We start from the raw sequence: 24,313 nt of genomic DNA, 5'->3' as shown, positions 1-24,313 counted from the left end.
TCCATTTTTCGACTCTGGGTTGGAGAGATAGCGGTCCCTCCTCATGGGGCCGTCACAAGGGTTAAAAGTAGATCTGGAGTTCGGGGCAAGTTAATGTACAATTTCTTTGTGCGTGTGTATATACACACAAATACAATATAAATATAGATTATATATCTATAATAAATACATGCACACACACACACACACACACACACACACACACATTTTTTAAGCAGACTCCACGCCCAGCATGGAGCCTAGTGCGGGGCCTGAACTCACGACCCTGATATCAAGACCTGAGCTGAAACCGAAAGTTGGAGGCTTAACCGACTGAGCCACCCGGGCACCCCTCCCTCCTTGTATTTCAATTGTAATTTTATTAATTTGTTTTAATTTGGGCTGCTGACAGGCGTTTTGCCATATTCTGATCAATGCCTGTGTGTGACGCTGGTTTTCTGATGACAACGATGGCAGCGTGGAAGGGATATGGGGAGGGGGGCTGAGGCCCTGGGGCCCGCCCTGCCCGTGGCCAGCACCCCTGGCCCTGCCCGTGGCCGTGCATTTGCATAAACGCCAACACTCAGCTGAGGGTATTGGGCTCAGCGTGGGGCCCAGAGTGTGGTCTTTGCGGCAGAAATGGGTGCGTTTGGGCCCCAGGAGAGAATGTTCTGGGTTCGGAAGTTCCAACGAGGCGTGGGGTTCCCACGTCTGATGTGGAATGGTGAAGGGAACCTACCCGTCGTGGACGACAGGGAGGCCCCTCCAGGGACGTTTCAGCGAGAAGGGGAGATGCGGAGCTGGGCCCTCTTCTCGGCAGAGGGGAGACATGGGGTCAGGCAGCGAGAGGAGAATCCAGTTACCAAACCCTTGATGGTTTCAGGAATGACCCATTCGCCCTCGCAGCAGCCCCAAGAGGCCGACAGCACTTGGGTGCCCGTTTTTGAGGGAAATTGAGATGATCCGTGTGCCTCGAGGAGCCCCCCAGAGCCCTGGCCCATCGCCGGCCCCCTTGGCAGTGCCTCTCCTGGAGAATGGGGCGTGCGCTCCTGGTCCGGTGGTTGGTGGTGTGTGCAGCAGAAACGAGCGTCGCTGGGGCCTCCGTTCTCCCCGCGTCAGGAAGGCCGGAGCCCAGGTGACGATCTCTGCTCAGGACTTGAGAGGCTGTGCGACCCCCTCCACGGGGGCTGTGTGGCTGCGTGGCTGGGAGGGCGGTCTCGGCAGAGCCCCTGCTGCGGACAGAGCTTGCCCGGAGAAGCTGTCTCCTCTCCTCCCTGCCCTGGCTCCCCGGGCTCCCGTGGCCAGCCCAGGACAGAGTGCGGGAACCGGGGTTCCCCTCGCCTGGCGGCTTCCTCGCCGGCCCGCCCAGCCTCAGCCCGGCCGGCTGCAGGCAGCGCGTGGGGAGTGTGGCTGCCGTGGACCCCACTGCCGGCGCTGACGCTCAAGCGACAAACAGACCTTCCCTGCCGAAGAGCCGACCCCGTTCCACGGCAGCGTTCCCTGTTCCACGGGGGGGCCGGTGTGGGGCGCGATCGAGGCTCTGACCGGGGGTGCACGGGGGGCTGCACGGGGAGCCCGTCTCCACACAGAAGGGCCACTCCGGACAAAAGCTGACGCCTGGGCCTGCAGCCCCGGAAGGCCACGGCCGTGACTGAGCCAGACCGCGGGGAACAGGTGGACCCCCTCCTCCCCGGTGGGGGGGGCGCACAGAGCCGGCCGCACCCCTGCTCCCCTCCTCCCCGGTGGGGGGGGCGCACAGAGCCGGCCGCACCCCTGCTCTGCGTATGGCCGTCGCCCCCTGAAAGCGGAGGGGGAAGGACGCGTGGACAGCCCTGGCTTTGTTATGTAACGCGTGCAGCCGCCCAGCCGTCCGGCCTGCTTCACTGACACCTGCTCCGTGTCATCCTGATTGTCATTTACACCCAGGAGTGGCTCCGCACAGAAGGTCACAGACTTGGAGATTCACGTCGGCGCCTCGGGTCCTTCTTCCCGCGGTGGGGTCGGGCTGGCGGCGGCCGCAGCCACCGCACACAGTCAGCCTGGTCGGGGCTTGTCCGAGGGACCGGACCTCCTCGGTCCCTGCGGCGACTCGGACGTGCGCTGGGCTGAGGTCGGACCTGTCATTCCGCGGCCACTCAGCCGTCTCTCCACCGCAGGCGCCGCCGCCGCAGGGAGCCACTTCTTGCCTCCCGTTGCCGACAGACGCTTGTGAGCCTGCGGACGCCTCGGGGATCTTCTCCCCAGAGTGTAGCAGTGCCATCAAGCAATGCCGCATTTTATAACGTGGACACACGCGGGGACCTCAGATGCCGGGACGGATGTGGCGTCGGAGCCCAGCACTCGTTTTGGAGGGTGCAGCCGGCTGGTCAACCCGGAAAGGACCGTGATCGGCGGTTAGGGTGGAACAGAAGGGGGGGGGTCGCGGCCCAGCAGGGGGTCTGCCGGGGTCTGCGGGGTCTGCCGGGGTCTTCGCACCGCGAGATGGCCGGCGTGGGGCTGGGAGAGTAAGCAGCACACAGCGGGTGTCTGTCCGTCTTTAGATAAGAGCGCGCTCTGCCAGTTGCCCGGACAAGGCTCGTGGAAACGCAGCCGTCTGCTCAGATGCCAACCTGGCATCCCTTTCACCGTGCAGGGCGGAAGCCGCCCCGGGCTCCCCGGCGTGTGAGGTTTCCTCGGAGCTTACGCGAGCGCCGGTGAGCCTGCTCACGCCAACGCACATCTCTGTCCTCGTTTCAGCTTGCAGGATGCTGGCATCGGATTCATCCTGGTCATAGACCGAAGGCAGGACAAATGGACGTCCGTGAAGGCGTCGATCCTGCGGATAGCAGTAAGTCTGGGTGCCTGGGCTCTGTGACTCCTGTCTCTGCTCGTCCCCTGGGCTGGGTGACAGCACCACTTCTGCCCTAGCCGCCCGTCTACCTGGTGACGGCTTGAGCTCTGCTGGCCCGACTGTGCGGTGTGCCAGCCCCCGCGGCCCCCGGGCTGCTGGACTCACTGGAGCGTGTGTTTGCGCGCGTGTGTGCGTTGTGTGTGCGCATGTATGTGTGTGTGCGCGCGTGTGCACATGTGTGTGCGTGTGTGCGCGTGTGTATTCTCAAACGCGTTCACTCTGTGCGGGCTCCTTATCGTTTAGAAACCGTTCCGGCAGCTGGTCTGTTCTGCCATTGGGTCTGGGTGACACCGAGGGCGTGTGTTCGCTCTTCAGGGGACACAAGGTCCTGAATTCACAGCACGTCCTGTGTCGTCCAGAGAATCTTCAGGCGACGAGTTTGCAGTTGCGCTGAGGGGCTTTCCCTAACTGACGTTTTCCTTTCCAAGAGGCGTGTTTACCCTTTAGTCTTCCAGCAACCCAGACTCCTTGACCCTCGTTGGTACCCGGGCCTGCGGCCAACGACCCCGTGGCCGCCTTCCACGCTCAGCAGGGCGGTTCTCGGTGGTTCCGTACTCGGTGTTTTGAGCCTGCGGTGACGATCTGGGCGGGGAAGAGTTAAGTCGGCAGCTCAGCCCTGCCCACGAGCTCCACGTGGAGCCCCCCACGCTCACTCACGGCAGCGAGGGGACCAGGAGCGGCTGCAGCCACGGCCGTTGGCCCGGACAGCTCTGCTGCTCCCATGCGCCTCTTAAACACCCAACCCGATGGAGGCAACTCCCCCAACCTCTTGCTCTGGGTCTGTGTTCGCACGCGCACACGCACGCGCACGCACACACCGTCTCTGGTTGCTGACCCGAGAGGTGGCTGTGCTACGGTTCCGGGTGTGACAGACAAAGCGCTTCCTCCCGCACGGATGCCTCACTGTCGGGCACCGCGGCGGCTGGAGGCTCAGAGTCCGCTGTCTGTCCCGTGCGCGGCTTTGGTGCAAACATGTCCCTGAGCTCACAGGTCCCACTTTTGTCTTTCTGAGAAAAGGTCTCCCCGCACCACCCAGTACGCGTCCCTCTCCCCATCCCCACCCCCACACACATTCCATTCCTCATCCCACCCTGTACACGCATGTCCCTCTCCCCATCCCCACCCACCACACGCGCATCCCGCTCCTCGTCCCACCCCCACACGTGTCCTGTGCCATCATTTATCTGAAACAAATCAAAACACTTAGAAATGCTTCAGAAGAAGTAGACTCGTTATGAAATCACCCCTCCCTTTAAAATCCAGTGAGGCCCAAAGCACTTGGAAATGCCATCCGCAGTTAATAGCCAACGTGCCCACGTCCTTGTTCTAAATTCTAGAGTGGGCTTGTGCGTAGTGTCGCGTGGCAGAGGCCAAGTCAGAACGACATGGTGTAACCACGGGGAGATGCACTGAAGACTTGGGAAGAGTATCTCTTAAATCAGTCCATCGGGCCTGGGTTGAACGTTAAGATGTTCCCAGCCAAGTATGTCGTCGTTCCAGAACGTAACACGGTTATAATGACAACGTTTTCCTGATTTAGTCTCTCAGGCCTTCGACATGTACCTAGCCCTGACCTAATGCTCTCCCGGGCACGTCCTCTGTGCTGGTCACGGACGTCTCCTCCCCTGCACGCACGCCTGTCCCCGGAGGGCCCTCGTCCCGGCACGGGACAGCCTCTGCCCGCTGCTCCTCCCGCTCCCCGTCTCCCCACGGCGCAGTGCCCCATGCGGCCTCCCGCTCCGGCAGGACAGCCACCCCAGTCTGCACGTCACAGGTTCCCGGCGGTCTGGCCCGTCTGCCCGCGGCAGGCGCCCAGCCCAGGCCCCGAGCGAGACGGGTTGTCCGTGAAGGTCTCTCGAGGCCGTCGGTCGCTCCTGGGTAGGCACAGGAGCGTCCCCAAATACAGGATAGTTTCTTAAGAAAGAAGTTATTTTTAAGACCTGAGGTGGCCTGCAGCACCCCCCCCCCCCCGCCATCGAGCCGCACCCTCCGCCCGCCAAGGCCCATCCCGGGTCCCTGTGTCGTGACTGCACGGCCAGGCGGGTTCTAAGGCAAACCTTTGTTTTGTGAAAAAACTGAAAAGGTGGTGTTTGAGTTTTAACGTTTTCACAAATTTGCACACAATTAAAACAGAAGCTTTTAGAGTCTCTTTTTCCCTGTAAGCCTCGGAGCTCCCAGTACTGGCTTGGAAGCCCCAGCAGTTAGCGTTATCCCCAAACTTGTCAGGATTTCTCATTAACGCTAGTTCAGTTTATTGTATGAATTTACTGCGTCGTCACTGCCCAAAACCTGCGTGTGCGGTTAGCACGTTTGCGGAGCCTCTGCTCTGTGCCTGGGGCTGCGCGGGCACCGGGCACCGGAGAACAGAGCGCGGAGGAAGCAAGAAGCGAGCGGCCCGGTGGGGTGCAGGCCACCGACCGTCGCCGGGCTGCGGGTCGTGAGCTGAGCCGCAGACACGCAGCGGTGCCCGAGCAGCGCCGAGCCGTCCCGCAGGGCGGTCAGGAGGCTGCGAGCCAGGTCCCCTTGCCCTATGTGTGGCGGCCATCCCTGAGCCCGAGGCGTGTGTGCTGAGACCTCCACCGCGGCTGTGCGGTGGGACAGGTGCGGGGAGACAGAGCTGGCACGCTCGTCCCGGTGCAGGAGAACGGGCTGGGGACAGAGTGGGCCCAGTGATGCTGTCCTCTGCGGCTGTGGACCAGACGGTGGCTTCGGTGGCCTGTGCTCCTTGCGGGGGTGCTCTGGGGAGACACCTCCCTGCAGCAGCCCGGTTGGGGCCCCTGAGACGGTTTCTGCTGCGGCACCAGCTCTGCCCCATGGACAGTCCCCAAGCGCCTGGCCACAGTTTGCTGCCAGCCGGTGGCACAGTCCAGATGAGTCTGGCCGCCCGAGTGCGATGCCGCACGTCCGTAAGGCTGGAATTTGGGGGCTATTTTTAGCCCCCGTGTGCACCAGCTCCTGAGCAAGGCCCCCCTCGTCAGGAGGAGCTGTTTCTGTCCGGAAGACTTCAGCTTGGCTCAGGACAGACAAATAAGGAGCCCGAGTCCAGGGTCCCCCAAAGCAGGCTTGCCGGGTCTCCTGTGTCAGCTCTCTGGGGCTGCCGGGGGTGATGGGCGCGCTCGCCTGTCACGGTCGTGGTCACGGCTGGAGGACAAAGGGGCAGACAAGGGGACCCAGCCTGACGGTCCGCACCGGCCACGGATGAGGTGTCTTCTGGAAAACACCCGGGCGTGCTCCTCTGGGGCTCCGTTTCCCATTTTAGCTCCTGCAGGACGCGTGCACGTGAGCCTCCGGGGACTCGTGACGGAGTGTGTGTGTTTACATTGTGAGGGCCTGATTCAAGCTCTCGCGTGTCCCAGAGCTCGCAGCTGAAGGCGGTCCCGGCGGAAGGCGGCTTTAGTCTGTGTGGGGCGGGACTGTGGCTTCCCCTGGAAGGCTAGGCCTGTCCGTGTGTAGACGAGCTACACAGAAGAGCTAGAGCGTGCTGTGTGCGGGGGTCCACACGGGGCGGAGCAGTCTTGCATTGAACCAGCCAGTGAGTTCCTAGCAGGTGCCGCTTGCTGGAGTCTGTGCCCAAAGTGCTGAGCGCCGACGGCGGTGAAGACAGGAGCAGCGTGAGCCCCAGGAGGGCCTCCCGGTGGAGGTGACACTGGACGCACAGGAGCCTTGAGGATGTTTATCCAGAAACCACTTCACTCTCTTTCTGTCTCCACATGACCTTCGTGTGACCCTCACACTGTGTGCGTCCCTAAGTCGGAAAGTAGACAACGTCCTCTGCCCTCAGGGAGCCTGCTGCGACCCTCCTGTGATCACCGAGGAGTTCTGCGGCCGTCATCCCAAAGCCTCCTTCCAGTTACCTGCTTGCACAGTGAAACCCTAATGCTGGCATCTCCCAGCTCTAGTCCACGCGGCTGATTCCAGCCCGAAGTCTGGTTCCTGGTCTTCGTGTTCAGACGTGTGTGCGGATCCCTAACGCCTTCTCACGCGGCCGGAGACTTAGAGCTGCACCGTCCACGGAAGATCTGGGAAGGTGAAGAATCAGAAAGACCAGAGCAGACAGCAGGCGGGGGGGGGGAGGGGGGGTGTGTTTCCCACCCCCGCAGCGTGTGGCCCCCGCCGCCCGCAGAGCTCACCTTCCTAAAGTCTCGGGGGGACAGACTCCGCTTCCTCTTTAGGTCCAAACTCCTGTCCTCACAGCACACCTGCCAAGGGGACCAAACGAGGGTGATAAAAACGATACTGAAATTTAGAAAAGATGACCCTTGTCACCTCCGGAGGGACAAAGGGACAGAGGTCAAAGGACAAAGGGACAAAGTCTCCTTTCATAAGGAGCTTTCCTGAAATGGTGGTGGCAAGCTTCGCAGACGCCGGGGACAGGTTGGTGCAGCCCTCTCTTTGAAGGTGACCCATAATCTGCCCGCGGGGCCCCCGACCTTCACCGCTGTTCCTCTGAGTCATTTTCTTTCTGCTCAAAGGAGCCGAACGGCATGGGGCCATCCACGTGAACGGGAACGAGGACGGGCGCCTCACCGTGGGCACCTGGCGTGGTTTGCTAGGGCACACCTCGGGGTGCCCCAGGCCCGATGCGGGCCAGTGGGTGGACATGCCCCAATGTGGAGGCTGTGTCCAGCCATGCTGGGACACGGCTCAGTACCCCGCTGCCCACGTCTTGTCCCCAGGGCCGCAGTGGCTGCACAGACATGTCGGGGACCCTGGGGAGGGTGCGAGCTTCTGCCCACCCAGAGGCCGCGGATGACCAAGTGTGAGCAGCGCCCTGGAGGCCCTGGGGATGACAGTGCCCGCAGCTGTGGGGGGGGCCTCCTGCTAGAAGCCCAGCGCACAAGGCTGGAGACATAGCCCGGGGTCAGCAGTAAGCGGGCGGCTGTTCAAACCCCAACAAGGAGGTATAGGAGCCCCAAATGTGGGGGCCTGGTGTGCAGGTGGGCGGAGGGGCAAAGAGCTGCGAGGGAAGGCGAGGATGGCCCTGGGGCCCACGGGTGGTGGCCGGGCAGGGGTGGGAGCCCCAGGACGGCCACCGGTCATTGGTGGCCTTGGGTCAGGGGCATGCAAAGCGGAGAATCAGGGCTGGGAGATGCATGTTTGGGGGCAAACCTGAGTGTTTGGGGGCAGGTACGTTTCCTGGTGGAGTGAGGCCCTCGGGCCCCAGGGGCGCTGGGCAGGGCTGAGGTTGGGGAGGCTGCCGCAGGCGGGGTCTGGACTCGGGTCTGTTTGCAGGGTGGGGAGGTCTCCGGAGGGTTTGCTCAGAAGGATGTCGTGACACGGCTGACTCCTCACAGGATCCCCGTGGCCCTTCCGTGGGGAATGGGCTCAGGGCGGTGTGGGGGCAGGGCGTGGAGCCTGCTCGGGGAAGGAGTGGGGAGCCCAGGGCAGGAGCCAGAGGGGCAGTCACAGGCTTTGGAACTGGCCGTGGGGCCTGAGGGGAAGGAGCGGCCAGGAGAGCCCGGGGTAAGGGCCGACTACTGACCAGTCTAGGCATCGGCGAGGCGTCAGCCTGGGTCGCTCCGACGCCCACGGGTCCAGACCTTGGTCAGGGCCCTTCTCGGGCTTCTCTTCTGCCCCGGGGACTTGCTATCACATGGAGATCAGGCCCAGCCTCAGAGGCCCCAGGGACCTGCTCAGTGCAGATCCAGCTGTGGGGTTTTGGGGGAGAGACCAGGACCCCACCACCAGCTGACCTGGGGGACCCCAAGGCCTGTGGGCCAGGAGCTGAGCTGTCCCAGGGTCCCTGCTCCTAAAGCACTGGCTTCTCCCAGGAGCTCCAGCCCCTGTGACACCCACTGGATCAGACACTCGGGGGGGCCCCGGGTCTGAGGCCCGACCATGGGTGTCACCGGCTCAGTGGCAGCCCACACCCAGGCAGTGACTGCTTCCCAGGGAGGAAGGTGACCCAGGGCACATGTGTTGTCAAGGCCCTGCCACCAGGGCCTCACGAAGATGGACGGGCGCCTCTGTGTCCCCGGGGACGCCTGCCGGGATAGGGAGGGTCACGGGGAGAAGGCCGGGGCAGCTCCTTGCTGGCTCCTGGCCCCGGGGCTCGCGTCCGCCAGCCCTACCGAGAGCAGGGTGGATGTGAGGGGCCCTGGGGTGCGGCGGCAGCCGGGGCGTCCGTCGGCGGGTGGACGGTGAGGACACTGGGACACGCGGGGCTGTGAGCACAGCCGGTACAGCAGGGTCTCCGGGCGCGCCGGGGTCTCCGGGCCGCCCTGCGGGCTTTGCTCATCTCAGGCTGTGCCGTTCTCTGCTGTACGTCATGTTCCGGCGGCTTCGGCACAGCCGCGCGGAAATCCGACTCGGTTCCTTCAGAACCTCTGCCTTCAGCGACCGGGTCTCCCTGGAAATCAGCGTCTGGGAGTAATCGGCGCCCGGAATGGGCTTTTACTAGAAGTCTGTCACGCCTCGTGTCTGAGGCTCCGTGCACGCGCGGAGCGCTGCGTGTTCCAGACGGGAAACAGGCGCAGGGAGGCCGGGCCCTTGCCCGAGGTCACGCCCCTTGCAGGCAGGGCTGGTCTGCGAGTGTACCGGGTCGACTGTATCTAGAGGCGTGTGAGCTAACGCCCGTCTTTGTTTTACATCGCGGGTCTCTGTGGCTTCCTGCTCATTTGACAAGTGTCTTGGTTCCCTGGGGCTGTCCTGCAAAGCGCCCACAGACTGGGGGGCTGGGAAGGGCAGAGCCACTGCCCCACAGTCTGGAGCCGGAGGCCCGAGGTGCAGGTGCCGGCAGCTTGGTCCTGGGGCCGCGAGCGGGACGCGGTCCCTGTCCCCAGCTTGTGGAGGTTTCTGGTGACCTCTGGGGCTCCTTGGCTGGCAGATGTGTCTGCCGTCCTCACACGGCGTCTCCGTGTGTGTCCGTGCCCGAGTGTCTCCCTTCCGTAAGGACCAGGCACATTGGCTCAGAGGCCGCGGTAATGACCCCGTGCAAACCTCGTCAGCTCTGGAAAGACCGAGTCTCTGAAAGTCACGTCCCAAGACGCTGGGGTTTGGACTTGACACGTGACTCTGGGGGACGCCATTCGGTCTGGAACAAGTGTAACGAGCTCCAGACTCAGAGCTGCTACCCTCAGGGTGTTTGCCAGCGGCCTCACCTTCTCCCTCCTTTTCAGAAGGGGCTGTCCCTCCGGAGCCCGGCGTCAGCGGCCACTTCTGCTCGTCCCCCCGCGCGGACCATGCGGCCCGCCGCAGGCGCGAGGCCCCCACGCCCCGCCGCACGTCCACCCACGGCCCTTCTCTTCCCCTGCAGGCGTCCTTCCCGGCAAACCTCCAGCTCGTGCTGGTTCTGCGGCCCACAGGGTTTTTCCAAAGGACCCTCTCTGACCTGGCGTTCAAATTCAACCGAGATGACTTCAAGATGAAGGTGCCGGTAAGTGTGTCCCGCGTCCGCTCTGCAGGCGGGCCGAGTGGGTGTCAGTGCGCTCTGGGCCACGCACAAGAACGAGGCTCCCGGGGCCCACCCCGACACGGCGGCCGCGCAGACCGCGTGGCTCCGGCGGGAAGGGCTGGTCTGCTCCCATGGGCCTTCCCTCCCTGCCGCTCCCCGGGGAGCACGCGTCCCCACTGTGCCCTGGGCGGGTCGCTGTGGGGTGCAGGCGCTGTGTGAGAGCCACAAGTCTGGAACATTCTTACCAGCGAGGGTCGGGCTGAAGAAAAAGAGAGGCCAGTGGGCTGAGAGCCATCGTCAGCCTCCTAGTGAGAGACGGACAGGCTCTGCCAGTGCCGGGGACAAGGCGGGGGCCAGGGGAATGGGGGCCAGCGAGGGAGCCGGCAGCGGGGTGGGTGGCCCCCGGCACGGGCAGCCCCGGAGAGGGCCCTGCATGCCTCCGCCCCCATCCTTGAGAACAGAAGACCACGTAGGGTCCCTTACCTGGGTGCCCGTGGGAAGCTGGTTTCCCGTGACCCCTGATCAGTCTCGCCGGCTCCTCTGGGGGCAGCATGGGGTAGGGGCCCTGGTACACGTGTCCTCCAGGAAATCACTTGTTCTCCGGTGCAAAGAGGACGAGAACGTACAGGGCCAGCCCGGGCCTCGTAAGCTCCCAACAGTACGTACCAGATCGCGTTTGCCAGCCCATGAGTCCCGTGGCGGTGGTTGTCCGTGAGGCCTGCGCCTCTTCCTCCGTGCACCGGCTGGCGGGCACTCTGCGCGGTCAGGGACCCTGAGGGAGGCGTCACGGGCTCATGGACGAGTTGCCCTCAGCAGCCCTAAACCACAGGCTGGGGGTCTTGGGGACACCGGTGCGTTCCCAGTTTGAAGCACTAGATGCCTTCATTTCTGATGGCCCGTTTCCCGGGGACGGACCAGGACAAAGCCACGGAGACACCGCTGGACGGTAGTGGCCCAGCCCGAAAGCCACCAGTGCGCGGTCTCCTCCAGCCTCGTGACCCCCACGTGTCCAGCCTTTCCCTACTCAGGGCAAGCGAACCTGGTTGAAGCAGGTCTTGACACAGACATCCAAGGACAGCAGACGGGGCCCATGCCAAGAGCCGTGGTCTCCCCTGCAAAGGGCACAACTGGGCCGAATCAGTGAGTTCTCAAGAACAGGTTTCACAGAAATCACCGCCAGGGTCTTCAGCCGATCTGTTTTCGATAACCCTTGAACAGTAGAAAACATCCTCTCCAGAACACCAGTTAAAATGTGATCATTTTAGCAAAATGTCCAGTTTTGGGTGCCACGTGCTGAGCTCAGGCTGGGCAGAAAACGTTAAGAGAAACTGTCCTCCATCCTCTCTGTCATGATTCAACGTATGCGAAGCATGTGCAGGGTTCAGCTGGGACACGGGAGCCACGGGGAAGGTGGCCAGGCTTGGGTCACGTGGTCGTGAGACAGGCTTTGCTGCTAGAGGGGTGGAGTTCTCTCTGCCGAGACCCTGGCCACCAGCCGCTTCTGCGTGAAGGTCGTGGCTCGCGGGATCTCGGCACCGTGGACAGTCTGGACTGCACTTCCCTCTGTGATGGGGCTATCCCGGGGGTGGGATTCAGCGACACCCCACATCGTGATGATCAGAAACATCTCCAGACGTTGTCAGGCGTCCTTTGGGGACAGAACCTCCCGGGCAAGACCCGAGTTGTAAACTGACGCCCAGACGGTGAATGCGGCCGTTTGGACTGACCCTCTCAGGACATGTCTGCTAGCGTCTGTCCCAGAGCTTACAAAGCAATGGCTGCATCTTGATCCAGAACTCGTGGACAGAATGTCCCAGAAAGGGCGAGCGAGAGACAAGTCCATGGGGAGAGTGTCCTGGGTCCCACGGAAGGGCACAGCCCAGACTCTGGGATGCCTGCGGTGACCCCACTGGGTTTCTGTGGGCATAGGGACAAACCGACATCCTTTCGAGGCGGAGTCCCACTCAGTTACCGCCAGGAGCCCCCCAGGGAGCTGAGAGCACCTGCGGGACACCCCGTGTCGGCTGTGAGCCCAGCTCTTGTCAGGGCTCGAATGCCTGCCTTCGATGCTGACTTCAGTTGTCACAGCCCAGTGCATGCCGAGGCCCCGAGAGCTGGTCGGCCAGCCTGGGAGGGGTAGAGCAGGAGTTAAACCTGGGCCCAAAGCCAGATGCCTGCTGTCCACGCGGCTGCCGCTAGTGACCAGAGGGAGAGCTTCGTCCCTCCCCATCTGCTGGGTGGTCTCCTCATGGGGGCGGCTTCTGTCCTCCAGGTCATAATGCTGAGCTCAGTACCAGAATTACACGGTTACATCGACAAGTCCCAGCTAACCGAGGACCTGGGCGGGACCCTGGATTACTGCCACACCAGGTGGCTGTGTCACCGCACAGTGAGTCCCCCGGCCGCCCGCATGCAGGGTGGGCTGTGGGTCTCCCTGATCCCGACCTGATCGGCTGGATAGATTTTGTATGACGATGCTGCCGTTTCCAAAGACGTGTTCCCAGTAACCTCAGTTGTGTTCCCCAAGAATGAGGAGATGGTCTCAGTGGACCTCAGTGATCTAAAGCAGCAACATGAGTAACAAGTTTGGGAGGGGTTTTCTCTGGGCTTGGAGACAGGACAGAAAGGACAGCCCCTGGGGTGGGGGGAGATGGAACGCAGAACGACTCTAGCTGATGAGGACCCGTGTAGGAAGAGCCCGGGAGGTTTCTGGACAAGTCGGGGTCTCAGGAGCCGCTCTCCTGACGCGGGTCAGGCCGGCTGGGGCCCCGCCTCTGCCTCAGGATGCCCCCTTGGGCTCCGCACCGGACACCTGCTTTCCGGGCAGCAGGAGGGCGCGCGGTGCACAGCTCGGTGATGGTTCCCCCTCTTCCCAAGGCGATCGAAGGTTTCGCCCTCATGGTAAAGCAGACGGCTCAGGTGCTGCAGTCCTTTGGCACCGAGCTGGCCGAGACGGAGCTGCCCAACGACGTGCCGTCCACGAGCTCGGTGCTCGGCACACACACCGAGAAGAAGGACAAAGTGAAGGTATGTATCGGGGGCGGGGGGGGGTCCTTGTGCCTCGGGCAAGTCCGGCCTGCGGCCACGTCAAAAGCACAGCGAGCTCTCCGAGGACCGAAAGTGCCCTCTCCTGCACGCGGCCTGAGTGCCGTGGGGTCTGAGAGCAGCCGGAAGCCGGTAGCCTCTCTCTGAGCGGCTCCTTTGCTGTCCAGGCGGCCGGGCCGCTGGCCATGAGCTTCTGCTGCTGATTAGCACAAGCGAGGCCGGGTGTCTGCCCACACCTCCCAGACAGCAGGTGGGGGACGGCACCCAGACAGCCTGAGCTGGGCGGGCCGGGGCTTTGGGTCAGGGGGGCCCCACCCCCAGGAACCCACACTCCCCTCGCTTCTGGCGGTGAGGACGCCGCGGAAGCAAGCGCGTAGAGGTCCGGCTTCCTGTTGGTCTCTTACATCCTCCCGCTGCCCCCAAGTGACCCGTAGCCCTCGCTGTGCCCCGGCCACAGCCAGAGGAGTCTCTGGACACCTGCCGTCCTTCGGCAGCTCTAAAGGAGACATGGGAGTGAGCCTGGGTGCCGGGCTCTGTGCTGTCCCCACAGGAGGACATGAAGCTGGCTCTGGACGAGGGGCGGAGCCTTCTGGAGAGCATCAGGGAGCCTCTGGGCAAGTGCGGGGAGCAGAGCCTGAACCAGGACCAGCTGGACAACCAGACCACTGTGCAGAGGTGAGGGCCCTGGCGGGGGGCGGGAGCAGCAGGCCCTGGCCTGAGGACCCGGGGCCCCATCTCCTCCTAGCGGGAAGCAAGGGCGCCGCGTGTCCTTGCCGCCGACATGCTCGCCGTCCAAGCCCCAGAGAAAGCAGGAGCGGGGTCAGGGGATGGCGGCTCGCTGCCCCTCACCTCCAGCGGACATCAGAAGACAGAAGCCCAAGCCGCTGCCCGCTCTGCCTGGAACTCGCTCAGCCCAGCCCTTTGCCTCGGACTCTGGGGGGTGCGGGCGGCCCCCGGGCGTGAGGTGTGAGGGCAGCGGCTCCGCGGGGAGCCCTTCCGCCAGGCCCCGGCCAGGTTGTCCCCGCGTGTCCTGCGTGCAGTGCGCGGAGGGGAGGCGAGGGTGGGGCAGGCCGTGGGCACGGAGCCCACGGCCCAGGTCAGGCCCCCGCTCTGACATGGCCGCTCCGGCGCCCAGGCTCCTGGACCAGCTGAGCGAGACGGAGGCCGCCTTCGATGAGTTCTGGGCGAAGCACGAGCAGAAGCTCTGGCAGTGCCTGCAGCTGCGGCAGTTTGAGCAGGATTTCCGCGAGGTGAGTGGCCAGAGCGAGGGCAGCGGGCGAGGTGGTCCAGATCCACCGGCCGCGGCGGGCCGAGCTGCCCAGGCGACCGTGGCAGTCGGCGGTCTCTGTCCGCCGCACGAGCCGCAAGACCCGGCGGGACCGGACCCCGACGCGTGTGGCCGGGAGCCGCTGCCCCAGCAGGTTCCGCTGTCTGCGGTCGGTGTGCGCTGCCCTCCACGTTCCTGGTGGACGGTCCCGGGGCCATCTGTGTGCTCCCTCACCTGGTGTCCTGCGCCTGCTGCGTGCCTGGGACGGCCCCGGGCCCACAGAACTGAGAGCAACAGTCCGGCCGGGTCCGTAGCACAGGGGCTGTGGGGGTGACGTGGGGGTGACACTTGGTGACACACGGGGGTGACACTTGGTGACACACGGGGTGACACACAGGTGATACGGGGGTGACACAGGGGTGACGCACGTGGGTGACGCGCGGGCATAGGGCCAGCCATGGTGTCAGTCTGGATGGGACTCTGACGAAGCCGTTGGTCATTTATTTATGGGAGCGTGCCGAGCCGTCCGCGTGTCCTTGTCCTGCCACGTAACGACATTTCTCCTGGTCCCTCCGGTCAAGGTGGGGGGGCTCCCAAGTGCGTGAGAAATAAGGACCCCAAGTGCAGTGTGACGCGGCCGCAAGGCCGTGGGCGAGGCCAGGTGAGCGGACCACGCGTCCCGATGCCCCCAGAGTCCTGAAAGTCACCTGTCGGGGAACACGGGATTGGTTCAGTAGCACACGCATGCGGGAGCTCTGCTTGGGCAGAGAGGTGACCCCAGCCCGCCCGTGCGACCCACAGAGAGGCAGGTCCTGCGTCACCTCCTTCCAGGGGGGCTGAGGAAGGCTTCGCCAGACTCACGACAAACCCCCAGCGGCGGACTCATGTGTGGTTGTGAAACAACCCAGCCAGACCCCTCGGACCCTCCGGCGGCTTCCCCCAGAGATGCGTCTCCCCGGACGAGCTCAGGGTCACAGGGCTGACGCTGACGCGGTCGGCACACGGAATATCCCGTCCCAGCGCAGACCCGGGTTCCCTACTGTAGACACACCTCCCTCCCACGCCACCCACCCCTGCCCTCCTGAATCCACATCCCCCCCCCACCCCCACTTTGTCCTGCTGAGCCCTCACCCCCCCACTTCCTCCTAACTCACTTTCCTCCTGAACCCACATCCCCCCCACCCCACCTCCTCCTGAAGCCCTGGCAACCCCTGATCTACTCTGCCTCCATATGCTGTCATCTCAGGAATGTTCTAGAAGTGGGGAGCCCTCTGGGCCTGGCTCTCTGCAGGCAGCAGGGTCAGTGCTGGTGTTGCAAGTTCACTCTTGTTACCGCTGGGTACTCAGGGTCCTGGGGTGCGGCGAAGCCACGGCTTAGCCCTTCCCCTGTTGAGGAACATCTGGGCTGTTTCCAGGATTTGGCTGTGGTGAAAAAGCTGTCGTCGGCGTCACGTCCGGCTCTTTGTGTGAACATAGTTGTTGTTTCTCTGAGGTGAGACCCTGGACCGCACGTCGTGGCGGCCGCACGTTTGGCTGAGAAGCCGCGACCTGTCCCCGGAGCGCCGCCTCGTGCGCCCGGCGGCAGGCGCGAGGGGTGCGGCTTCTCGGCGCCCTCATCGCTGCCTGACGCCCCACTCTCGCTGTGGCTCTGCCGAGCGTCCCCCTTGCGGCCGGTGACATGGGGCCGCCTTCCCGGCTCGCCAGTCCGCGGTCCCTCTGGGGAAAAGCCTCTCCTCCCGTTGCTGCCCATTTGCTGACCAGATGGTCTTGGTTTGGGTTTGGGTTTGGGTGTTTCACTGCTGGGATTTGGCTCCTCGTCCCGGTCAGGTGGGGGGCTGGAGCAGCTGCTCCCCAGCCCGTCCGCGTCTCTCCATCCTCGGACGGGCTTTCCGATGGCAAAGGTCGTTTCGATAAAGTCCACTTTGTCGGTTTTCCTTTGAAGGATCATACTTCTGGCGTCGATCCTAAAACCTCGGTGCCGAGTATGTTCTCCGGGGCTTTTCCTCTGTGACATCTTCAATTTTGACATTTGAGCCCACGATCCGTTCTGAGTTAACCCACGCGCGGGGCGAGAGTCGGGGCACGACTCGGTTTTTCATCTCTGGGTGTCTGGCAGCATTTGTCAAAAAGGCCTCCCCTTTCGTCAAGAACCAGGGTGGGGCGGGGGGTGGATCCATTCAGGCCCGTCGTCCGTCGCCGCCGACTCGCGGTTCAGGCCGTGCCCTGGACTTGAGGTCAGGCGGGCCTTTCCTCCCCCGCCTCTCGCGCCCCAAATCATCTTGGTTCCTCTGCTTTTCCACACACATTTTCAAACAATCTTTCTAGATCTGTGGAGCTCTGCTGGGTTTGACAGGAACGGTGTTCGATCTGCTTCTGGGGGCGCGTCTCCGTCTCTCCCACGTCGGCCCTGCCGTCGACAGTGTCCGTCCCCCGTGTGCTCCGAGGCTCCTCGCCACCGTTCGGCACTTTTCAGACCAGCTCAGTGGGGGGTTGGCTGGATTTTACACCCGAGTCGTTCATTTTTGAGCAACGGTAGATGGTGGTTTTAATTCTGGTGTTCACGTACTCCTTGCTGTACGGAGAAATACAACTGATTTTCGTGTGTTTATCCCGACACCTTGCTGAACTCACTTATATTCTGTTAGTTTGGCAGAGTTTGGGGGATTTTCTACGTAGACGATTAGGTCTCGTGCAAACAGGGACAGCTTGGTTCTCCCCCTCCTGCCTGTCCATCGCCTGGTTACTGGCGACTCCACTTCTCCATGTAGGCACGGCCGTCCTGCTCCGGCTAAACAGTGACAGTGGACATCGTGCCTCGCTCCCAGGCTCAGAGGAAGAGCGTTGTTCTCACCCACGGGAGAGCTGTCCCATAAGCTGTGACTTCTGAGCATGTGTCCCTCTGCCCCGTTTCCCGAGGAGGGCCTGGCTCCTCTCTCCTCCCTCCATGCCTGACCTGGGCCCGGGCCTCTCGCCCCTCCTGTGTCTCAGGTCAAAGCCTCCTTAGACGCAGTGGCCCAGAAGATAGCAACCTTCACCGACGTGGGCAACAGCCTGGCGCACGCAGAGCACCTCCTGAAGGACCTCGCCAGCTTTGAGGACAAGTCGAGTGTGAGCACGTGGGGTGGGTGTGGGCAGCGGGCAGTCAGGGGGTGTTCAGGGCACCGGGCTATCACTTGGGCAGGCGGGGGCAGGGGGCTCTCTCACCATCCGATGGGGGACGTCCCAGAGCTGAGGGAGGGCAGCACAGCCTCTGCCCGACCCCACCGACCCCTCCTACTCTCACCCCCCACCCCTCCCACTCTCAACCCCCCCCCCCGCGGACTCCTCCCACTGTCACCCCTCCTCCCCCACCCCCGGCCCCACCGACCGTCCCAGAAAGCTGTGCACTTTCACGGACCGACCCCGAACCACACGTCTGGGCGGTTGTCTCCGCAGGCCTCCCTGGAGCGCGCCCGCAGCCTGTCCCTGGAGGGCGAGCAGCTCATCGACAGCAAACACTATGCCGTGGACTCCATCCGCCCCAAGTGCCACGAGCTCCAGCACCTGTGTGAGCAGTTCGCGGCCGACGTGGAGAGGCGGAGGGAGTTACTCGGCAAGTCCTTGGAGCTGCACCACCTCCTAGAAGCGGTGAGACCCCCGCCGCCACCCCGCGTGGCAGGCTCCATCCCCGCCGACCACAGTCCCCGCGTGGCTGGGTCCTTCCCTGTGGACCACAGTCCCCGTGGCCCATTCTCTAAAATTCCCTGCCCCCACTGACGGTTCTTCCCAAGGACCAAAGCCAGCGTGTGGCTAATTTCCTGCACGGCCTCTGTGGGAACGAGTCCCGCCCGGGCCCCGTGCGGGTTGGCACGCCGCGCGGTCCCAGATCAGGGTGGTGGGGGGCAGGATGGCCAGGAGGAGGCCAGGCAGAGCACGCCTCCCGACCCGCCAGGACACGGCCTCTGATGGTGCCCTTCTCTCCCTCGGCCGCGCTCGGTGTGTCCAGTCCATGAAATGGTGCGACCAGGGCATCTACCTGCTGGCCTCGCAGCCGGTGGACAAGTGCCAGTCCCAGGATGGCGCCGAGGCGGCCCTGCAGGAAATCGAGAAATTTCTGGAGACTGGCGCAGAGAATAAGATCCAGGAGCTCAGTAAAATTTACCAGGACTACGAATCCATCCTCACGAAAGACCTGAGGGTGAGCAGAGCCGGGCCTGTGCCGACGGTGGGGAGTCACTCCGGGGTGTACGGAAGAATTCTGCCGTGACCTCTCAGAGTGTCCTGGACAGTCGTGCGGCTCAGTTTCTCTTCCTACAGCGGCTCCTCCTGCCCCCAGGGTCCTTCCCCGCAAGGACCGCGTTCTTGTCGGAGCAGCCACTGCGGGCCCTGCCACATGTCACACTGACCCCAGGGCCCCACTCCCGCCCGGCCCGCTGTCCGCAGACCCGTGGCGGCCTCATGTCCCTCCCTTCCGGTGGACCCTCAGCCCCAAGTCCGCCGTCCACGGGGTCCCACGGCTCCCAGCCGCAGCAAGGGCTCGAGTGCGGGATTGCTGTGTGGCAGCTGTGGCGCTGTGTCCCAGGCACAGAGGAGGGCCTGCTTCTGACACTGGGGGTGTCTCTTACTCACGAGTCCGTCCGCCCTGGCCCTTCAGGAGCACGTGCAGAAGGTCTTCCAGAAGCAAGAGGGCGTGGAGGAGATGTTTCACCGGCGACAGGCCAGCCTCAAGAAGCTGGCGGCCAAGCAGACGCGGCCGGTGCAGCCCGTGGCCCCCCGGCCAGAGGCGCTCACGAAATCACCCTGCCCCTCTCCAGGTGTGTGCCGTCGCTGTCCTTCCGGGCCGTGGCGGGCCCTTGTGAAGAAAGTGTCATTGGCACGCGCCCAGTGTGTGCCATCTGCTAGCCGTCACGGGGCTCTTTCTGGACTCGTCTGTCTCAGCCTGTCTGTCCTCGGTGCTGTTCCAGAATAGTTCTCCGACCGTGGCGCACAGCGCCCCGCAGCCCCAACTCCCCGCGGTCTCCTCCGAGGCCGAGCAAGCGGCCATGCCGTTCCCCAGAGCCCCTTCTGCGGCAGCCTCTGCCTGCTGTCCGCATCGGGGCTTCGATAAGGAGGCCGTAAGGTGGTGAGACCCTGGAGAGCCGACTCCCGCCCACCGCCTCCACAGCGTGCAGCTCCCATCGGAGGAGACCGTCCCCCGGCCCAGGGGGGTCCGGGTCCCGTGTGTGCACGGCCTCGGCTCCATGTTCCCTCCCCGGTCTCCCGCCTGCCTCCCTCTGCTCCGCGTTTCCTCGGCTTCCGTGCCCCTCCCGGGGGCTACAGGGGCTCGCGTCCGTTTCTGCAACAGTGCCAGGCGCTGCCCGCTCCCAGGTGCGGCGTTTCCCCTGCAGGCAGGGAGATGTGAAGCCACAACTTCCTTCCTCCTTTCTTCCCAAACCAGGCAGCCGGAGAGGCTCTGAGAACAGTTCTGAGGGCAGCGGGCTCCGGAGAGGGCCCTACAGGAGGGCCAAGGTGAGGCCACTGTCCGGGCCGCACTCCCATGGTGGCTCTCCTCGGGGTCCGGTCCCACTCCCCAGCTCCCCTGCCCCGCCGGTGCCCTGGGACCGTCCCTGCCGTGGGACGGCGGCTCCCTCCCCAGCGGGAAGTGCGGGTGGGTTCCCTGAGGTCGGAGGTAGGGCCGCACCCCCTCGTGTCCGGACGCTGGGGGCAGCCCCTGCGGTTCTCTCCCCAGAGCGAGATGAGCGAGAGCCGGCCGGGCCGGAGCAGCTCGACGGGCGATGAGGAGGAAAGCCTGGCCATCTTGCGGAGGTGAGTGACTGGTCCGGATACGGCGCGTGCGACCCTCTCAGATCTCAGCCTCTGGCCGCGGGGGGTCTGAACATCAACGGGCCCGAGGGGGTGGGGTCTGTACACGTCCACGCCCAAGTGGGTGTCACAGAGCGCATGTGGGCGCGCGTGGGTCTGTCTGTCTGGTGAGACCACGTCCAGAGCCGAGACAGAGCTGGTTTTTCCTAGAAGAGCCTTTTGCCCCTGGTTCCTTGGGTAGAATTTTGGTGATTGAAATGGCTGGTGCCCCCCCACCCCCATTCAAGCCCTCGGTGGCGAGACCGTGTGGTTCACCGGAGACAGATGTGCAGCCGTGCTCACCGCCCTGACCGGCCCCTGGCTCCCCTGTGCGCTGCACCCACGGGCCGGTGCTGCTCCTCTCCTGACCCCTCCTTTTCCCACACGCACCCCGCCCTGGGGGGCTTCTCTTGTACCCTTCTGGCTCTGACACATCTCTGGCCACAGGCATGTGATGAACGAGCTCTTGGATACAGAACGGGTCTACGTGGAGGAGCTGCTCTGTGTCCTGGAGGTGAGCCTGCGTGGGGGACCGGCAGAGGCACCCCCGGGAGCCTGTAGGCCAGCTCATCCTACACACAGAGCGAGAGAGGAGGGCGGCAGCTTTACTCAGATGACCCCAAGCTGGAAGGAACTCATCCATCAGTGGGACCAGGGACGAGGAGATGTGGTTGCCTTGGCACAGGGACCTGCTCCAGCAACAAGGAAGACAGCATGGCTGACCCCGGAACGTGGCTAACTCAGGGACCGTGGCTGACTCTGGAGCGTGGCTGATCCCAAAGCATGGCTGATTCCAGAGTGTGGCTGACCCAGGAGCATGGCTGACCCAGGGAGCGTGGCTGACCCTTGAGCGTGGCTGACTTTGGAGTGTGGCTGACTCCGGAACGTGGCTGACCCAGGGAGCGTGGCTGACCCTTGAGCGTGGCTGACTTTGGAGTGTGGCTGACTCCGGAACGTGGCTGACCCTGGGAGTGTGGCTGATCCAGTGCGTGGCTGATCCCAGAGCATGACTGATGCGGGAGCATGCCTGACTGGGGAGCATGGCTGACCCCGCAGCAGGGCTGACTCTGGAGCGTGGCTGACCCCAGAATGTGGCTGACCAGGGAGCGTGGCTGACCTGGGAGCGTAGCTTAGTGGGGAGCGTGGCTGACCCGGGAGCGTGACTGACCCCAGGAGCGTGGCCGTCCCGGGAGCGTGGCTGCGGGGGAGCGTGGCTGACACCAGGAGCGTGTTAGGAGCAGGGGTCAGACAGGACTGTGTGGGATTCCCTTGCAGGAACAGCTGAGCTGCCCCGTCTGGGTAGAGGAGCAGAGTAGAGGCCTCGGGGCTTGTAGGCCCTGGAATGTTCTGGATCTTGGTCTGGGTGGTGGTTACAGGGGTGTAGACACTGAAATGATTCATCAGGGAGTACATATAAAATTTCTCTCCTTTATACCAGTTATATGAGTGTCAAGAGGTTGAAAGGCAGAGGACGGAAGCCCTCACAACCCCTAAAAATGGTGCCGTCTGTAGTCACTCGTGTTTCTCTGTGCGGGTCTGGGTGGTCACCTCAGAAACGGTCCGTGAATTCATCCTGGTGGATTCACTTTCTAAGTCCTGAGAGGCGTCCCCTACCTGCTCACTGTCCACGGAGCCCGTCACAGTCCACGGAGCCCGGCATCCCTCCCAGCCTCTCCCCTCCTCCGCAGGGCTACGCTGCAGAACTCGATAACCCGCTCATGGCGCACCTCGTGTCACCGGGTCTCCAAAACAAGAAGGACGTTCTGTTTGGAAACATGGAGGAGATTTACCACTTTCATAACAGGTCAGGCCCTCCTCTGACCACGCCTACCCGGTGGGGTCTGCCCCTGAGACCGCGCCCGCGGGGAGCCGGCTGCACGCGGGCCCTGGGCCGTGGCCTGCCGGTGGAGAGCCTCCCTTCCTCCTCCCAGGGACAGGTGCTCAGGGGCTGCCGCAGGATAGCGGCTCAGGTGGGAGGCGCCTGCAGGCCGTTAGAGGTGGCCCGTCCTCCCGCTGGGCAGTAGCTGGGGCTTTGAGGACACAGGAGCACCCCCGACTCCTGCCGGACCAGCAGTGGCCAGCCCCGCTCTGTGTGCACGTGGCACCAAAATCACACCACTCAGCAGGGCCCGTTTTGTCCCCAAGTTCGTCCTTGAGAAGGAGGCCATGGCAGACGTTCCTGTCCTGCCTCTCCTCCCCTCACGAGCGCTGTCAGCGGCCGCCGTGGCTTTGGGGGGGGACGAAGGGCCCTCTCCCTCTGCAGCCGCGCACCCCTGGCTGCCCGCGGCGGTGTGCGTGAGCGCGTGGGAAAGGACAAGCGGAGGCGGACGCAGGATGCACGGCGGGGGCGGGGGGCAGTGGGACGGACAGCACAGCCTCGTCTGGGCTTGTGGGGGCACTGGGGACTTCGGTCCGACCACACGCTTTCGGCCTCAGTCATCCACTCGCTCACAGAGGGGGCACCCATCTGCTGCCGGACCCCCCGGGCCCCTCCCTTCCCACGGAAGGGGCACAGGTCAGATGACCTCGGCTCGGGCCAGGCCACGGGGCTGGGCCGCTGGGGGCTCGAAGCTGCGGTGAGCTGAGCCCAGGGAGCTCCTCGCCGAGGTGGGACTGACCCCAGGCTCCTGGGCGGGTGCACCTGTGGAGCTGGGTGGGTGTGGTTGGGTGCTCACAGCAGGCCCGGCTCCTGCCCGCCTCCCTGTCCGGCCGGTAGAGAAGTAGCTGTCCTAACTCCTGCGTGGACGCCAACGCCAGCGACCCGAAGGGACCCACGAAGGGGCCAGGTCTGCTTAAACCTGAGTTTGCCGCAGCAGCCCCTGGGGAGCCCGGCGTGGGTTGCCGGGCCCGGCTCACTGTCCCCCGGCTGTCCCGGGTCAGAAGTCAGCGGGACTTGGGAAGTAACATTATTTATCCGTGGCTGGTGTCTCCTCCGGCTCTTCACGTGACCTAAGGGGAAGCTTCTCTGCCTAGGATATTCCTCAGGGAGCTGGAGGGCTACACGGACTGCCCGGAGCTGGTCGGGAGGTGCTTCCTGGAGCGGGTACGTGTTGTCCCGACGTGCGCTGTGCCGGGCCTAACTTGTTCAAGTTTCCGCGGGACACAGTCATGACTTCAGACCCTGTCGCAGTGTCCTAACCCCCGGGGTCACCGAGTGCACGTGTCCCCGGGCTGCCTGAGACACGGTTTTCTCTGAGCCAGTCACGGGCTCAGAAGTGCCAGAATCAGAACGTGTCCGTCTTGACGGCTCACGTGCAGCTGAGCTCAGCCGGACTTCTCGAGCTGGTGGCTGTGTCTGGTCTCGCCCTGGTCGGCAGCCCCCCGCGCAAGCCGGCCTGGGACGGTCACCTCCCCCTCTCCTCTCTGACGTGGCTCCTTCTGGGCTGAGAGAGGTGGAGGGAGCAGGACGGGGCGATCCTCTCAGGCCCATCTCGGTGCCCTGTGCGTGGAGCGGCAGGGAGCGTGTGGCCGAGCTGCTCATTTTCACAACACAGTGACACAGAGGCCGAGACATGTCCGCACGGCGTGGGGCCGAGCACAGAGGAAGGAGGAGGGGCCTGTCGCTGCCCCGCATCTGGCCGCTGCTGAGCTGCTCACTGCGGTTTGGGAGTTGGGGGAGGGGTCGTGCTGGAGGTCACTGCTTCTCAAAGTGGGGGCCCCGGCCAGTAGCATCGGCATCCTGGGGCCTTACCGGAGACGCAGTTTCCCAGGCCCGCCCCACGCCTGCCGGGTCCGACCCTCCGGTGGGGTTCTGCGTGTCACCGAGCCCGCGGGTAGCTCCTCGCACACGTGGTGGAGCCCCAAGCCCTGCGGGGTCTTTCTGTAGAAATTAGCAGCTGTTCGTGGTCGGTAACTCTCACGGCAAGACACCAGCGGCGCGGTGCTGATCTGCACAGAGGAGGGGACGGCCGCAGTCCCG

At 64.0% G+C, this 24,313-nt stretch overlaps 1 protein-coding gene across 7 annotated transcripts in view; it reads left to right on the top strand.

The window, feature by feature from the left end:
- MCF2L (MCF.2 cell line derived transforming sequence like) overlaps positions 1–24,313 on the top strand; it is a 76,201-nt gene that overhangs the window by 39,797 nt on the left and 12,091 nt on the right. For all 7 annotated transcript variants that reach the window (XM_080799021.1, XM_080799019.1, XM_080799020.1 and 4 more), the window contains exons 4-18: positions 2,716–2,806; positions 10,125–10,244; positions 12,535–12,651; positions 13,140–13,289; positions 13,858–13,982; positions 14,443–14,557; positions 17,563–17,682; positions 18,010–18,201; positions 18,560–18,751; positions 19,208–19,367; positions 19,991–20,061; positions 20,282–20,358; positions 20,842–20,908; positions 22,083–22,198; positions 23,368–23,437. In XM_080799021.1, coding sequence (XP_080655147.1) covers positions 2,716–2,806; positions 10,125–10,244; positions 12,535–12,651; positions 13,140–13,289; positions 13,858–13,982; positions 14,443–14,557; positions 17,563–17,682; positions 18,010–18,201; positions 18,560–18,751; positions 19,208–19,367; positions 19,991–20,061; positions 20,282–20,358; positions 20,842–20,908; positions 22,083–22,198; positions 23,368–23,437 — 1,783 coding nt within the window. The remainder of the gene's footprint in view (positions 1–2,715; positions 2,807–10,124; positions 10,245–12,534; positions 12,652–13,139; positions 13,290–13,857; positions 13,983–14,442; positions 14,558–17,562; positions 17,683–18,009; positions 18,202–18,559; positions 18,752–19,207; positions 19,368–19,990; positions 20,062–20,281; positions 20,359–20,841; positions 20,909–22,082; positions 22,199–23,367; positions 23,438–24,313) is intronic.

Source organism: Martes martes, assembly GCF_963455335.1.
Source record: "Martes martes genome assembly, chromosome: 3".
In the NCBI taxonomy this organism is placed as follows: Eukaryota; Metazoa; Chordata; class Mammalia; order Carnivora; family Mustelidae; genus Martes; species Martes martes.
The sequence above is the reverse complement of the archived record's forward strand: the minus strand, read 5'-3'. Positions and strand labels throughout refer to the sequence as shown.